This window comes from Ischnura elegans, chromosome 1 (genome assembly GCF_921293095.1).
Source record: "Ischnura elegans chromosome 1, ioIscEleg1.1, whole genome shotgun sequence".
Taxonomy (NCBI): domain Eukaryota; kingdom Metazoa; phylum Arthropoda; class Insecta; order Odonata; family Coenagrionidae; genus Ischnura; species Ischnura elegans.
Genome location: NC_060246.1, coordinates 38980373 through 38998509, shown reverse-complemented (window position 1 = coordinate 38998509; position 18137 = coordinate 38980373). Strand labels below are relative to the sequence as shown.

Genomic DNA, 18137 nt, shown 5'->3' with positions numbered 1-18137 from the left:
AGTAATAGACCTCTTCAGCTTGTGGTCAAGGATAGTAATTATGAAGTCTTTCCATTCCCCATGCTTTGTCAATTTTTTTTATGCCCATGCAGTCTCTTGATTCCAATTTTTCTCTATATCTTCAGGGAGGAAAGAGGTGTTAATGTGGATATGAGGATAGGTGTTCATACTGGCCGCATACTGAGTGGTCTGCTAGGTTTGTGCAAGTGGCAGTACGACATATGGTCTTTGGATGTGGAAATTGCAAACCACATGGAGATGGCTGGCAAACCAGGGTAAGGTCAAGTTACTATCCAAGTTAATTTTAACCTATAGTTAGATTTTGGATAAGCACTGATAAGACTTGGAGGAATTTTAAGGAGTGAGTGATAATAAGAGACTCAAAGATATTTGCTTAAAAGATTGAAGTTTAAAATATAAAAAGCTGCTCACTTTTTACTTTCTGTAAAATCAAACAGGCAGAAAATATGTACTGTATATTTGGTGCTTAAGACGACTTTTTACCTCAGGAAAATCTTCTCAAAAGTTGAGGGAGGTTTAAACACCAGGTCTAGTCTCTAGTGCCGGTTTTCAAACATTCTTGTTGGACTATATTATCTATGGTCACCACATATGGTGAGGGAGCTCAAAAACTACCACACCTCAATCTCCCACATGACCATTTGAAAGCAGCAAGGGGAGAGCTGTTCAAGTAATAATAATTTAAAAGTAGTATGGCGAGCATAGCCCAAAAATCTTCATTTTAACTGAAAAAATTGGCAGTCGTCTTTTATACCCAGTAGTATTATATGCTGTAATGTGCAGCAGTCATTTTTCAGAAAATCCTTCATGGCAGAGTAAATCTTGTACCCTTCCCTCATGGTGCGAATGACCTTAGATGTCGATCGCCTCCTCCAAATACCATACCGTACCATATATCTTGTGTGTCTTCCAAAGTCATTGAAGATACTAAAAATTTTGAATTAGATATACGAAGACAATCCACAGTAGACTATCCATATTGTTTATTTTTTGATGATCTAATGTTATCATGATTTTTCTCATTCACAAGAAAGGTGCATGTTTCGAAGCAGACTCTTTTGAGGCTGGAAAATGCTTACCAGTATGAAAGTGGAGGAGGAGCAGATAATGATCCATTCCTAGCAAAGCATAAAATTGAAACATACCTCATTTCTCCTAAGGACAAAGTAAGTTTAGTTTTGGTAGTTAGAACTGATTTTTGATCTGATAAAAAGTATCCCTAGCAAAATGTCACAACATTACATGGAGTTCCTCAGGGGTCCGTCCTTGGTCCTCTCTTGTTCCTTATTCTAATCAATGACCTACCTTACAATCTTTCTATGGACTGCATGATATATGCAGATGACACCACTCTGGTGCAGAAATGCAATACTCCTAGCCAAGTCAGACTTCTTACAAAAAAGGCAATAGAAGAATCTCAACTCTGGTTTACAGCCAATAATCTCTTTCTGAACAATGGTAAGACACAACATCTTACATGCTGTCTTAAAAGTACTGAGCTAAACAATGATCCTGTCAGGCTTCTAGGCTTCAATATTGATGCTAAATTGACATGGAATTCACATGTTTTCCTAGTCAGCAAAAAACTCTCTAGGGTTTTGTACTTATTGAGGAAACTTAAAACCTGTATCAATGAAAAGTACATGAGATTAGCCTATTTTGCTTTTTTTCATAGTATTCTTGCCTATGGTGTTCGACTCTGGGGACATGCAAATGAAACCAAAGAAATTCTAAAACTGCAAAAAAAAGCAGTGAGGATTCTGAGTGGTGCTGGGCCCCGTGACCACTGCAGGCCAATTTTTAAAAACTTTCATATCCTCACCATCTACAGCCTCTTTGTGTTTCGCAGCATTATGCACATTAAAGATAACTTAGATACCTACCCCATTCGATCCACCATCCACTCTCATGACACTAGGGCTAAAAATAGCCTAAATACTAATTACTGTAGGCTGTTTAAGACCAACAACCAGTCTGACAATTTGGGAGTAAAATTATTTAATAAATTACCCAGCAAAGCCAGATCAGTGAGCATCACTAGACTGAAAAATGTGCTGGAAAAGTGGCTGTGCAATTATCCACTGTACTCAATTCATGAGTATTTTGAGCTGGACTTTTCTTCTCTTTTATTTTAAATGTAATCTTTGTAATGTATGTGTTTCTAATGTTTTAATCCAATGTACATGTTTTGTATGTTTCGTTGTATCGAATGTTTTCATAAATGTGTTGTATACAGCATCCGCGAGGGCCAATCCTCGCCGTGGATGAATAAAGATAAAGATAAAGATAATATATAACATAGTTAGGACTTATGGTGATTATTCATTTTAAAGTACCTTATTTTGTATTGAGGAAACATCTTCAGTTATCAGGACTGGAGGACTTGGTTGGTGTTCAACTGACAACTGTAATGTTAATTGTTCTGCAGCATTTGTTTGGTTGTTTACATGTTTTTGTAGAGTTTTAATGCCACAGGTGTCTTTGGTGTGTGTGTTTTGTCACTCTCTTGTTTTTATCTGCATTCCTCGAACAGTGGTCTGATGCACAGTTATAATGTAATGAAGTGTGACTATACAGAGGTAGTATTTAAATGCAGTGCCTTACATTGACATTTTCTTTCCCAAATCTAAAATAACTTCAGCACTAACTGTGTGAAATATATACCTACTTCTAATTCCTGTGTAATATTCCTGTATTATACCTGTCCTTCAGAAAAGATACCTTCCACTTCCACTGCATTCATAACCTATCGTGTCCAGACCCCTAGGTTAGGAGAAGCACATACATATTATGGTTTCTATACAATCCTGGCAGTCCATGTATTGCCAGGATCCATAAAAGCCATTAATGGTTTATGTGCCAGTGTCTCAGGGGCTGAAACCGCCAGGCTAAAACAGCAGTACCCTAGCTGAGAAAGCCTACAGTGGTAATTAACCTATAATCCTGGGATTTGCTCACAAGGGTTTTAGCACTTCCATCATGAAGATGAGCTATATCATTGGCTGTTTCCCCGTTTCAAAGAAAAAAATTGGCCTACTTATTATATCTTATTTTAAAACCCAGACTATCTGTTTTTTTTAAACTCGGACACCTAATGCACCCATAATCTTTGCAAATATTTATTTACTCAAAATCCTCTCTCACTCTGCTACAAACTTTTGGTAATTATTTGACTGTCAAAACTCTACATCTCTTCAATTCTTTGGAGTAAGCAATGTATGAGTTTATGACTTTAATGACAACTTTTATGACCAGGTAGCTCAATCTTAATTTTTTTGAGGCAGAGTTTTAGTTGAGAAGCAGTTGTTGTCCTGCTTGTTGGCAGAAAAATTCTAAATTTTTCTTTGTAAGTACATGATGGGGAAAAAACTGCAATCATTGGCTGAGTATATTTTAAGGTAGTTTCTGTAAACCTGCTTGATCTGTGATATGCTTGTTCTTATGACGGACTTGATGTAATATGAACGCAATTTAACTTAATTTTTGATGTTTTTTTACAGCAAGAAGAGGTACGTCGCAGGGCATATTCTAAAACCCTTCCAAATCGAAGACAAAGCCAAGGTCTAGCTAAATTGAGCAACAAAACATATGATTACTATAAGGTACATCCTTTTCTCTATTTTTAATACAAACTATTGGAATTTATTCTAGTGATGAGTAAACTTAGGATTTTTTAAAAATATTGCTTTGATTCAAATAGGTTTTTTGAATGAATTTTTCCACTGATGAAAAAATAACTTTAAAAATTCTATAAATGTATCAAAGTATTTTATTTACTAAAAATGTTAATGAATAAAAATGTAATATTTCAATGTTTTGATGCACCTTCAATATGTTTGAGAAATGAGTGTTTTTTTATTGAAAATAATTTATTTATATGTTAGAATTTAATTATTCAATTCGACTTACAGAAATATATGTTGATGTTTTTTCTCATGAATCCACAATTTTCCATGAGCTTCTTGATGGAATGTTACGAAATAATCAAATGCTCTTTAATGTGAAATTTTTCAGGCTGCTTTAAAGTGAATGAATCAATTGGATATTTATTTTCCATATTCATAGAAAAAATATCCTTATAATCAACTTTTATCTAAAGTCATGGAAATGTGAACATTTTTCTGAAAGAAATATGTATTCATACTCCAGGAAATATTATATGGTATATTCATATTTCCATTATCATTTTTGTTAAATGCATAAAAATATCATAAAAAATGCACTTGGCACCCTGAAAATGAAATGAAAATTAAAAAGTGGCAATCATGTCACATCTTGCTGCTATGACATCCTTAAATATATGTTATACGGAAATGAATGTGAAACAGGAAATTCCTAGTAATGACAGCTATAGCTTATAGTGATGAGCAGGGAAAGAGCTTTTTATGAGAGATAACATATATTTTACCTTCATTACATATCTAATAGCAAAATATTTGTTTGTTCAATTCCAATGCATAAGTTAATTTTATTGCTCAAAATAAAATTTTAATGGTGGGCATAATGAAACAGGGCCTACAAAAATGTCTTTTGTTGTATCTCATTCCTGCCAAATTGGGCCAGATGATGATTACAAGTGAATGCAGCGGCGAAATATGCCTGGACATGTCCTGACGTATTTCGTCACCTGAATGCCTTTAATCTGTAATTCTTGGGTTTGCCCATGATTCAAAATTTGACATGAAGATAAATCTCTAAAAAAGTATCTTTTCTGAAAAATTATCACTGCTAGAGAGTCATGAATGACAAAGCCTTAATGGCAGAATAAATGGCATTTTTGTGATGGAGGGAAGAATTCATTCTAATTCACCACTTAATGATAATAGTTCACTCCCAATGATTGGTTTCATTACTTCAGGCAAAAAGAGGGCTTAGCATCGGACTAGGAGAGGGGATGAACCCTACACGCAGACGAATGGTGTTTATGGATGACAATGTCCTACTCTACCGGGAAATGCAAAGGCGAGCCAATAACTATATGGCTGAAGCAATTGATAAAATGCCATTGGGAAAGTATGAGTGAGTATTCCTTCGATGAAGTAGTCATTTAAATGGCACATTCATCCATGCCACTTTAAAAACAATTAATACAAATAATGTAAGGTTAATGTCATGTGATTAGTTATTAATTTAATAATGTAATTAACACCATAAGCAGAGGCTAATCATGAGGAAACAGATAAATGGCAATGTATCTTAGATTTTTGAATTTCAAAAAGTAGCTGATTTCTTTTATTACTTTCAACTAACTAATCCAATGTGAATTTTGTTGCTAGCCAGTGGTTTCAAGGTGAGGAGATACATCCGCTGTTTCTCACTTTTGAGAATTCAAGATGGGAAATTCCATTTATCCAGCAACCTGATCCATTGTTTAAGTTTTATGCAGCTTGTGCCACCCCTCTCATCGTTGGAATGCTTCTAGTTCAAGGGATTGCTCTACCAAGGTCAGTTCAAATGTTAGCTTAATTTCTATTGCATAAATCATTTTTTTCTCAGCCTCTCAGTTTAATATCAAAGTTATATAGAGACATGAGTCGACATAAATTCATCATATTACATAAAATGTGAGAAACGATGCTGTAGCCAGAAAAATTTTTCAGGAAAGGGTTTTTGTGGAGGAATACCTAAATTTTGATGTGGGTTCATTTGAGTGGTTACACCTAAGATTGTATCCTTCAAACATATTAGGGTGGGGATTTGAACCCCTTGACCTCTCGCTTGCTATTATCTAGGCGAGAAATATAATAATATACACATAAAAAATAAAAAAAGCCATTATTTTGTTGGGCTGTGCTTTGAATAATGTTCTGATTGGTAAACTAATAAATTAATTTTTTATCAAATTCTTCATTTAAGGTGGCCCAATGGTGTCTTTTGGATTTGCTTTGGCATAACTTCATTTGTAGTGCTGTTGTTTGTGCTGTTGCCACTGTTTTGGGCTCAAGTCATTTGGTCCACCTGGCAAGACCCAAGAGGTGAATTAGAGGAACCAGTGCCACCACCAACTCAACATTTTCTGTCCTCGTGTTATAATGCTGCCTCATTCTTGGTTAGGAGCACAGGAGCTAGGATTGCTGCATATTTGTTCATCATGTTCTGCCTCATCTGTAATGCCTTTTCTCTCCTTGTGAGTAGCAAGTGATTACTTATATCTATTTATTCATTTCATTATATTGATAACAAATGTACAATGATGTGAGGTTATTAATGACAACGTTTGAATGATTCACAATGTTCCTCACTTCAAAAAGTATTTTGTAAGAAAAATCCACCGAGAAAATATCATTCACCTTGACCAGGATTCGAACCCGGATCCCCCGATTTTGAGTGCTGTAGTCAGTTGAGCTACCAAGGTGCCATTCTTCCCTGTGGATATTTGAGGACTATACCTGACAAGGTGTATGGACTGCTTAGCATATGATGCCACAAGCAGTCCAAATCATGCACATATCACCACAGCCGGAGAGCAAATCCCTAACTTTGACCACATAGAGGCAGTGGCACTCGACTGATTTAAGAATACCGGAACTAGCCATGGTGACATCTTTACGGAGTCACCTGCAATGCACAAATTGTGCCTCGGTAGCTTAACTGGCTAAAGCACTCGACCGGAAATCGGGGGATCAAGGTTCGAATCCTGGTCAAGGCAAATGATTTTTTCTCTGTGGATTTTTTGCACAATTTGTGCATTGTGGATGACTCCGTAAAGATATCACCGTGGCCAGTCCCGGTATTCTTAAATTATTTTACATGAATTAAAACTTACAATCAAACTCATCACTTCATCTTTTCCAATAACCTCACTGTAAATAAAAAGCTAAATCTTTTGTTGTAAAGGTAATGAAATCACTGAATTCGCCATGTTGTGATAGCTTGGATATTACCAATAAGAGCCATCATTTGAATACATGCATCGAAAAATAAATTACCCTGGAATCTAAACAACCCTTAGGCTGATAATTGCAGAGTACCAGCCTCATAAATGTAACACACTTGCCTATCAGATGAAATCAGTGCCAATATCGTTAAAAGAAGTATAATTTTAATACCAACCTTTGCAATCCCTTTCTTTGATTACCTTCCCATCAATTGAAAACAACCCTGGGGATTTTCACCGAGGCAAATTAATCAACCAAATACACTTCAAGATTAAGTTGATGTAGATTTTTATTCAATTATGTTAGATGTTTTTTTACATTTTACAAATTTTATCCTTTTATCTATTTATTTTGATGGTATTTAAAGCATTAGTAAATTATGCTTGGCAGGTAGAATGCCAAGAGGAACCGGTGAAGGGCATTTCATTTGATGGGAAACACAAGGAGCCTGTCGAGTATGGAAATTGCAGTCCACCATGGGTAAGTACTCAAGCTATATTAGGCTTCAATTTTATCCCTTTCTATCCTGAAATCTTATTTCAAGGGATTTCTGTGACAGATTCAAAAACATGAATGATTGCAGTATGGCAAAAATTACAAATGCTTTCTTATAGGAACGAGGAAGCTTTAACTTTTAAACCTCTAGCATGCCTGTATGGGCATGGGAAAGAAGCTGCAAGTGGTACCTGGTATGCCCATACAGGTATGCCACATTAAAGGAATGAATTTAAATCCGGTGATTAAAGGTTAAAAATGTGATTGCAAGGAACTGGTTGCATATATAATTTTTATCATGAGTCATAGTGACCACCTCACAGTTGAGATTCATGTAATTTATGCTCTTTTTTGTGTTTTATGCTCGTGAAAAATATCTGAAAAATTAAAGCTCCTCCTTACTGCACTTATCTCAAGGGAAAATAGTAATTTCCATAAAACCTCACTTAAAAATTAGAAGTGATATGGAGTCAAAAATGATTTAACCCTTAACCAGATCCTTTGTAAGTCTTATGAGTTAATTCTTGCTCTGTGATTATGAAGCCTAAGCTTATAACAACTATTTATCCATTTGATGATGGATTATAATATGTACAGTTAACTAATATGCCACAGTTTTCAGCACTTGACCTAAAGACTCAATTCTTCCAATGCATAACATGAAACATTTGTCATTTCTCCACAGCATTTCACTGAGAGTGTGGCATTGGTTGTGATGATGAACTTTCTCTTTCTGAAGATCCACTTTGGACTGAAGCTTTCTGTTAGCTGCATTGTTACTGGTATTTATTCATGGATTATATGGAGTCATAAGCCAGAGTTTTTTCAGGTAGGTTAAATGTTTATTGAACTTCACGAGTATAATCTATAAATGATGAGGCTTTCATTATGATATTATCATCAAGAGTACATAGATCATTTCTTCAAACATCAGCCAGTAACTTAAAATGAAGAATGAGGAACTGAAAAAATTTCAATCAAGACATTTAAATCTTTAAAAAAATTACTACTTTATTAGGCTAAATTATGCGTTTCTCTCCAAATCGATTGATGAATATTAATTTTCATATTTTTTTTGTAGAGTGGAGAGACTTCGAACCCAACACTGGATCCCAGAATATCTCACACAATGTATATTGTATTTTTTAGCTTGAGCATGCATGTTATGGATCGTCAGGTGAGAAACTTTCAAATAAATAAAGCTATGGACATGTGATAAGTTACACTATTAAGGGTAGCTGTTAATTCAAAATAAAATAAAATTGATATTTTTTTAGATGGAATATATGAATAGGCTTGATTACAAATGGAAAAGAAAACTAATTAAAGAACAGGATGAAGCTTCAACAACGAGGATGGTAAACAAGATGCTTCTTCAAAACATTCTACCCATTCATGTGGGTAAGTAATAATTCAAACTTATGCAGTTCAGTATTACTCATTCTTTTCTTGTAATATGATTGTCATTTTTATTTTCAGCTGAACTATATCTAAACACAAATCGAGCCACAGAATTGTACTATGAGAAGTACGACTCCATTTCTGTGATGTTTGCATCAATTGTACCAGTTAATGAGGATGATGAGGAAGAAGTTTCTAAACCTAACTTATCAGAGGAATACTCATCACAGTCATTGGGAGAGCAACTCAAAGATGATGGCTATGGGAGTTTGAGGCTTCTAAATGAATTCATTTGTGGATTTGATAAGGTTTAAGCCTTTTCCTTCCTCTGCCAATCATTTACATATAATATTAACATTCCCTCAATGATAAATTTTTAAACCACATACATATACATATGTGGAAGCAATTATGGCTTGCAGCATGATGCACTATGGCTGTAACCTGTTTTGATTGAGGTTGACCATTTTGGAGGCTTGGCAAGGGTTCATTCACATGGGATAATCTTAAAACTGTATCTCCAAAAAGTTTGAACCCCTACTGGCTATGGCCTTGGTAACTGCTGAATTAAATTTTTGATTTGAATCATCTTTTTCATTAACCATACTACATATATGTTTGTTATATTAGTTAACTTCATTAAGAGTGAAATATTTGGTCCATGATTAAGTTCTCATCCACATAATTTTAGAGAACAGTAATCGTCCAAGTGATTTTTTTTTTGAAGATTTATCCTCACAGTTTCAGAAGCAAATTAAATGTAATGAGCTGTGGGTCAGCATTAAAATCTCATGAAAAGGATTAAAACTGACTGACAATAACTGTCTTAAAGAAGGCTTTATGCATTTCTTATTATCAGTCTGTAGAGAAAGACTGAAACAAGTTTTATTATCCCATCTAGATTACATATTAGGTTTCAAAGATCATATCTAACACAATTCTCCATCAACAGCTTCTGCTGGAGCCATCATTCATGCGAGTGGAAAAAATTAAAGTTGCTGGTTGGACCTATTTAGCTGCTTGTGGATTGCAGCCTGGAAGAAGAGATTCAAATAACTCAGGACGATCAAATTCTAGATCTGATGACATCAGCTTGGGGGATGAGATTGCTAGCCGCATGACTGCTGATAATATTATTGTTTTGGTGCGTTTTGCAGCAAATATGATGAATGTCCTTGAAGGAATTAATAAGGATGGATTTTTGAATTTCAAGTTGCGTGTAGGTGAGAATCAAGGTTTTTTCCATAGATTTCGTGTCATCACTGAATAAATAGTCAACAATTAGTTGATAGCTGCTACAAAATTTAAATATGACATCTGTCGTGATTGAGAGGGTATTAATAGCGTAAATAATGATTAATGGGTTTAGCGTGACTTTGCTCTAACTGTTTTCCTCCAAACTTTTGCATAAAGGCATTCAGCATGGTCCTGTGATGGCTGGTGTAGTTGGAGCTCACAAGCCACTGTATGACATTTGGGGAGACACTGTTAATGTAGCTGCAAGGCTCGACTCAAGTGGGGAAGCAGGAAAAATTCAGGTGTGTGCCATATCCTAGAAATTTAATTTATTTCATATTGTAACTGTAATTTACAAAAATCATTTTTTACCTTGGAGCAGTCCAGAGAACAAAAGGGAATGGAACATCTTGCTACGAGGATGGCTGCATAGTACTCATGCCATCGCTGCTCAAGTTCTTCATTGATAACATTTTTAATGTCTACATGACTATTTTATTTGCATTTAGAAATTATTTAACCAGTTTTTACAATTACTCTAACATGAAAAGTATGATTGTAAGAGCAATGAGATATGTTGACATGATTAATATGTTTTATATTGTTAGATATTTTATGACATTGAATTCAATTTTACATATACATAATTGCTAACAAAATGGTGAGGCATTCTTCTTTTCCCAATTGCAAGTTTCACAATGAGATGCAGCATCCTTGACAATTTATTTTCATACAATTCTTGACAAATTAATTCCTCTATAAAAAAAAGTGCTGAATACTTTTCATGCATTCACCTATGTGACACAGAACGTGCAATCTCACATGAGTTGATTTCATTGAGGTGTAGTCACAGTTTTTTAGCCAATTACTCAAAGCATGATAGATTTAGGTAAGATTTAAACATCACTATGGGAACAAATTTAGGCCACTATGTTCCACTGTTAAACTTAAACATGACGTAAGCTATTGTGAGAGAAGAATTTGATGACAGACAAAGAAAGCAGGCATGCAGCTTCGAATTAAGGCTAGGGGGGGCTTAGGAGCGACTGATAATAGGGAGATGGAATACAGGTGGTGTGGGTGCCCTCCCCCAGAAATTTTTTAAGATAAATGGTTCAAAATGGTGAGTTTTGCAGCTTTCTGAGGGATATTTTATTAATCCTTACACTATTCTATAGGTAAATTTTATCCAATTATGTAAAATGGATTAAATTTTAAAATTTCTCTGAGTTCTTGGGAGGTTTTATCCCTCAAAACGCCCACCTCGCTGTGCCACTGGAAGAAAAAATTTGAGAAGTTAAGAGAATCCTAACCAGAAGTGCTGATATACAAGGATCCCATAGAATTGCTGCTTAGAAGGGTTGCTTAAGGAAAAAATTCAATACGGTGAAATAGGGTAGTTTCCATCATCAAAGAAAATGAAAGGCATTGATTGCGATTTGTAACCCACCATTAGTGTATTTATAATATACAAATTATTTGGTTTTCAAATTCTCAGTTTAGACGAATGGCAATGGTCAATTTAACTGCATTTGAAACAGGCCAGATTGGCGCCCATGCGATGCCACTCCACGTGACGTCACAGGGACCTAATTTCTATACGAGTAGATAGGAGTTTTACATCGTCTGAGATTACCAATGCATGCATAAGGCACAGACTTCAGGGAAACATGTCTTAATAATCACCTATTAAAACTGGCTATGGTCGGAAAGTTTCCTTTGTTTGATAAGGTATTAATAATCCTTATTTAAGCCAAGCTAGCTAGTAGGGTACTCTGCTACCTGCTAGCAGCCAGCATTGCAGCAGCGCACAATATCCTCCCCCAAGGTCACCTCACACAGCAAAAGCGGGATCCAGAATGATGTCACACGTGTTTTTCCCAGCATTCATACTTAGCCATCACGTTTTCGCCCGCTTGAAAATTTTCACTTTTCAATTAATCGCGAAAAATAGATATCGTCATTTAAAAATCTGAAATGCGTACTCCAAGAGTAAAGTCTTCTCATTATTTTTCATTTTGATTCAGTAATCAATGAATCCAGAGATGACCAGATGTTTTGCCAATGAAGCCAGTGCTCTGAAATAACCATAATATCTCTCTGAATAGTTTTTATGCTGTTGATAGTGAGAGAATGATCCATTCATAGAACATAGCTTAAAATTGAAGAGGAAGTTTCAGGAAACTATCTGCCTTATTGTGAGGTGTAAAGGAGTACTAAGCCAGAAAGAAAAAGTCGCTTAATATTCTTTGAAGTTTGAAGTTGAAATTTGAAAGAGATTTTTTTCCTGCCCAAGAATCTTTAGGCTTTGACAACTTCTCTTTCACAGAGTAGTAGCGGATACAGAAAAAACTCAAGGGGGGCACAAAAGATATCTTGAGTTACCTTTACTTTTATCGTAATAAAAAATATGTAATGTAGTCGCAGGCAAAGTTTAAGAAATTTTTAATGAAAGTGATTATACACATGTATCATAAGATGGCATTGTCTTGTACGTATAAAAAAATTACAATTGTGGTTCTGCAACGCTTGGCAATGCAGGTGCAAGGGGTGGAGAAACGAGTTCCCTTTTGCCCCCCATATGTATGCACCACTGCCCAGAGGTTGACATGGAACATATGGACAATGATACTTTACTTATAGGGAACTTTGTCATTAAAACCTTATCTGCTGGTATAAACAGGATTAATTTTGGCAACTAAAATGATTTTTATGGCACATGAAAATATCATCAGTATCCGATTCTCTAATAAAGCAAGTTACCAATGAAGAGAACTACTTAAGTGTTAAAATATTGGCTGATAGAAGAATTGAGTTAACAGCTGCATCAAAACACTCTTTGGATTGTAGACAGGTTCTCACAGTATGTGTGTGTAACAGTCTCTCCTAATATTCATATTTTGTATTTAATTTGTAGATGTACGTATCTATCTTTTTGTAGAATGCTTAACTCTTGATCTTTCCCATAATCTGTAAATTCATCACTTGAGTAACAGTTAGAGAATTTCATCAGTAGGCTTGATGAGAGATTTTTCGTTGTGGAGAAATGAATCAATTTGCTTTTTTCAGCGTTTACAATTAAATGGTTTTCATTGGCCCACTTACCAAGTATTTCTGTAACTTGCCTAGCTTTATCAATTAGGTAGCTACGTGAAGAGGAGGAGATGATCAGTAGTTCAGTAGGAAGGGATACACTCCTTACTCTGTACTATGGGGAGTTTTATTCCCATATCTTACACAGTATAATTTTTTGGGGCTCCTCTCATATCAACTCATTACGCATTTTCAGACTTCAGAAAAAGGCTGTTAGAATAATAGCCCAGAAACCATCCAGATACTCATGCAGACCCTTATTCAAGGAGCTAGGCCTTCTGCCACTGCCTTGCATTTATATTATGATTACTGTGCTGTACATCAAATCTAATATCATAAGCTTTCCCCTTAACACATTCAGCGCGGAGTACGTCAATTGACGTGGTTCCGTCCAAGCCGAGATACGGAGCACGTCAATTGACGTGCTCTGCCGGTCAGACCGGGAGCCCTTTCTCCACCTCCGTACGTGACTAATATCTACTTCCGAGTCTTCCGATTGTGTGCATGGTCTTCAGCAAGCTTCCCTCTTTCAACTCGTGTGCAGCGTTTGTAAATAGCAGTATTTGAACAGAAGTTATGGCGCGAAAACCTCTCTCCCTTTTTCTTTCTTATTTCATCGGCAGATTCTGACGACTTTCATGAAAATCGGGCCCGCATTGAATGTGTTAATAGTGACCATCACTCCCATCACACAAGATGCAAGCATGACGTACATTACACTACTACAAGGACAAACTTAAACAAACTGGGCCCGAGGGAAACGGGGGTACGACTTTATAATAAACTCCCTGCTGATGTAAAAAATATTAAAAAATATAATGCTTTCAAAATACAATTAAAAAGGTTCCTTCTTTCAGGTTCATATTACTCTTTGGAGGAATATTACATGAGTTAAGGGCTTGATGGAATGTTATATGTGATTTTTTATTTTCCTTTCTTTGTTATGAGTGATTATTATATGTGATATATATGTACACTGATTTTATGCTTGTGAAGTAACTTATGTTTTTGATGGACATGCCTTATACCTGTGCAAATGTACCTTGGTCTTTTGGGCAAATAAAACATATTATATATTATTATTATTATATTATAGTACAAGTAGCCTAAAGTAAGTTTGTAAATTTTTATGTGTTTTTTTTGGCAAACAACTGAAAAATAATATCCTCATTACTTTTCAGGTAACAGAAGAGACAGCCATGATACTTATGAAGCATGGAGTTAAGTGTGAAAAAAGAGGACCTACGTATTTGAAAGGGAAAGGATGGTTTCCTACTTATTTCATCACTTTAGATGATAATTTTGGTCTGATAATAGACCAAGAAAAGGAGACTACTGACCACCCAAAGAATCATCACATTAACTTAATCCCTCAAATAGTGATACATCAGCCAGACCAAACAATGGAGCAACTGCAAGAAACAACTAGTGGAAGTGTATGTGTAGAGGAAGTACCTTGTGGTCCTCCCAGAGGAGATTCAGGTTTTGCTGATTATGAACAAGTTGAAGAAGCGAGTGAAAATAGTGGTGAATGCCACGAACTTGGTGACAAAAATAGTTCTGTTTTCACAAAACTTTGATGTTAAAGTGAAAAATAACATGTGAAAAATCTCATTTACAAATCCCACCAGTGATTTTAAAGTACCAAAGTGACCTAGACTGAAGATTTCCTAATAGACATTTTTATAGAATCCAGCAACTACTTAAATGCAGATTGCTATGAAGATGTCTATCCATTAAAGGGGAAGTGAACTTATTTATTTTTATTCAGACTGGAACACAGAATCAACAATGCAAAACATTTATTGGTTCTTATTATTCCAAGCATAAGGTGATGGTGTATTTCCAGCCTCATGCAGGTTTTAAGCATCAATAGGTACAAATTTTGATCATGATTTCATTTATGAGCTAGCAAACAAGGAATCGGTTTGCTACAATCTATTGTTGGCGATGGTGATGTGAAAAGGCTTTCTGTGAGATGAAAAGTTTCCAAACTTGAACATAATTGAGATTACCACTGATTAGGATTTTTTTAGGGAAGAGGTACGCTGGGAGGCAGCCAAAGAGAAAGTGAACTCAAGCTACAAGGTGCGAAGAAATAAGAAAGTGAGATTACCAACATCTCCAGCACATTGGGAAAGGTCAGATGAAGTTACTCCATTCTCCATTAAAGCATATTTATTTAAGGTGGATAATGTGAAGAGTTGTGCTGAAACTGGTACATGCTGGAGTATATGGACATAAATTGATAACTTTTAAAGTAAGACTTAGTTAATTTCATCTGAATCTTGAAGGAATCGCGTGAAAATGCCACTTCAAATTTATTAACAGGAAATAAAATATGTATTTATTTTTTAGAGGCCACTCTTATTTGTAACCATATTGTTTACATATACATATATTGTTTTCCAGGTTTTCTGGACAGTGGCGTAGCGAATGGGGTGATGCAGGTCTGGACCCCCCCCCTGAAATATAAAAATGCAATTTCTTTCCTCGATTAAAGAAAACAAAATATTGAAAAATCATGCATTTACAAAATATTTCTTTGACAAATGAAGTATGTTTCGATTAAGAAAAGTGTTACAATTATGTAGTATAAAACCCTCTACTTTACAATCATCACAGATAAAAGACCAGCAGCCCTACCAAATCCTATTTTTGGTATTCTTGGGTGCATAGGCGTGGCATGGGCAATACAAGGTCATGTCTGAATTAAAAAATTGTAAATTTTTTTGTCTGGGAATAGTAATAGTGTGGTAGCCAAGCATCCCGTTGTATATGCAACCATCATCTCTCGTACGCAATGTGGGTGGTATGTGCTCTTAGGATGAAACTATCAAGCCGTTGAACAACGTATTATGTTGTCTGATTTATTTTAACGTTACAATCCTAATTTGGTTTTAAATAGCCTTCAATTCCTCCACATCTCACTAAAATTCCTAACTTTCCTGTGGTTCTCTTTCTCCGTATCCTTGTCTCCCCATATCTACCTCTTGGCCTTCCTCAGGGAATTTTTCCTTGATTTTCTGCTTCTGATGTATGGAGCATGTTTCTCAAAGGAAGTGAGGCTTGGGCATTGACAGCAGCATAGAAGTCAAGATTGGAAGCATTCTAAATGTGGTGCAACCGAAGAATGACAAAGATAAGATGGATCGACCAAATTGTAATGAGGAAGTGCTAAGACAAGTGGGAGAAGAGAGAACTTTTCTAAAAACCTCAAGGAGAAGATGGGACAACTTAATTGACCCGATAAAAAGACATGATGGCCTGCTGAAAACAATTGTGGAAGGGAAGAAAGGCAAGAGATAACCCTCAATAAGTTACATAGAACAGGTTATAAAGGATGTAAAAGAGGTGAAATATGTTGCTATGAAAATGTTAGCGGATAGGAGTGAGGAATGGAGAGCTGTGTCAAACCAATCTCAGGATTGTTGACTAATGATGATGATGAAGCTTTCACTACTGCAATATATTATTGCTCAAAAGCTCATATAGATAAGAAATATGCACAAAAAAGATGTCAATGAGCCTGTACATACAGAGATTTAATTTGTAAACCTATGTCCATATCAGAGTATTGCACATTTTATGCCAAGTTATGAGAGAAACAATAGAGGGAGAAGGAATCATATTAGTTACAGTACAACTTGTGTCAAGGGATCATTAAAATAAGAACCGAGTATAATGTTGCAATCCATATGGATCATCAATAGGCTCACTCAGGAGGCGTGAGCACTCACAGTACCGCTAAAGAGGGCTGACAGCAATGTAATATACATACCATATAAGCACGTGTAAGAGACACACCAGTATTTTGAGCATCGGAGCTTAAAAAAATGTACGGCTTTTTTTTGTAATTCTATCGTGCGGTGTTGCAGACGTATGCCTGGACTTTCGACAGTCATCAAAATTTCTACTTTCAATGCTAAAAATTTACGCGGCATTTTTCAGCAAAATATACACGATATGTTGGTACCCAATCCACTCAGAGATAAGTAGGTATTTACTTGTAGTCTTAACCTTATGATGCTTACTAGGGAAGGTCAGATCGGATACCTTGGATCCAAATATCCATGGAAAATACCCTTCACCCAATACTTTGGATCCTAATTCATCGAAGAAGTTGAATCTGAATCCGGAATTTTAAATCAATGCTTTTGTGGATGGAACATCATAAGAGTATTGCAATAGAATTTCAGCAGCGAAAAATTTTAAGGCAAAACATGACTGGCACAGAGCATGAATCTTCCCAAGAGATTGGACAACAATCGGGGGAATCTCAGTGCTGTTGGATAATAACCATGTCAAAAGTAACCATGTCGTAGATTTCACAAAACCACCCCCGGACCTCTATCAGCCTATGCCTATGAGGTTTTTTCCTTTCTGAGACCCCACAGACCATAAATCACTTGCTTCAAATGAAAATATCAAGTTACATGGGAACAATGGAAACGTGTTTCATCCATACTCCATCTCACCAACTGGCCTTTTTCGATCTACCAGCTTCAATTCTCCCAGTTTCTGGGGGCCAAATGCTAGGTGAGTCACCTACTGAACCTGAAGGTACCTCGATATCCTTCAGCAATTGTATGACACACATGAGGTTAAAAAAAGAATGAGACCTAACACGATGGATATCTGACAGCACTCAAGTTTTTTAAGCTCCAATTGATTGACACAAAGATTTATAGTTACAACAAGGCAACTAATATTCAACATAGTCTAAACAGCACGATTTCGGAAGAAACAAGCACAGCATGAGCATATTCAAACAAGACAAGATGGACTGGAAATTACAGCCAACGCAAACTGCGTTTATAACATTGGTGCGCCTTTGCTTTGAAGGCTACTACATCACATGCAAGTGTTTTTCCCATGCTTCTTCGCTTGAACGACGAAGGGAGTGCGATTCTTCCCCTCCACCTCTCCTTCAGCGCTCTTCACTTATAAGCATTTCCGATTTCTTCTATCCGCCATTTAGTCCTACAATGTACACACTCGTTTGAATTTTTA

At 35.9% G+C, this 18137-nt stretch overlaps 1 protein-coding gene across 4 annotated transcripts in view; it reads left to right on the top strand.

Annotated features, from left to right (window-relative positions):
- LOC124159055 (adenylate cyclase type 2-like) overlaps nucleotides 1–15481 on the top strand; it is a 107125-nt gene extending 91644 nt beyond the window's left edge. For 3 of the 4 annotated variants that reach the window (XM_046534573.1, XM_046534563.1, XM_046534588.1), the window contains 14 exons: nucleotides 126–275; nucleotides 1052–1187; nucleotides 3522–3623; nucleotides 4880–5040; nucleotides 5298–5465; nucleotides 5878–6148; nucleotides 7290–7379; nucleotides 8080–8223; nucleotides 8476–8571; nucleotides 8672–8795; nucleotides 8874–9103; nucleotides 9748–10018; nucleotides 10209–10333; nucleotides 14306–15481. In XM_046534573.1, the coding sequence (XP_046390529.1) occupies nucleotides 126–275; nucleotides 1052–1187; nucleotides 3522–3623; nucleotides 4880–5040; nucleotides 5298–5465; nucleotides 5878–6148; nucleotides 7290–7379; nucleotides 8080–8223; nucleotides 8476–8571; nucleotides 8672–8795; nucleotides 8874–9103; nucleotides 9748–10018; nucleotides 10209–10333; nucleotides 14306–14704 (2467 nt within the window). In that variant the 3' untranslated portion in view covers nucleotides 14705–15481. The remainder of the gene's footprint in view (nucleotides 1–125; nucleotides 276–1051; nucleotides 1188–3521; nucleotides 3624–4879; nucleotides 5041–5297; nucleotides 5466–5877; nucleotides 6149–7289; nucleotides 7380–8079; nucleotides 8224–8475; nucleotides 8572–8671; nucleotides 8796–8873; nucleotides 9104–9747; nucleotides 10019–10208; nucleotides 10334–14305) is intronic. The other variant, XM_046534580.1, reaches the window with a different exon arrangement.
- Nucleotides 15482–18137: the final 2656 nt, after the last annotated feature.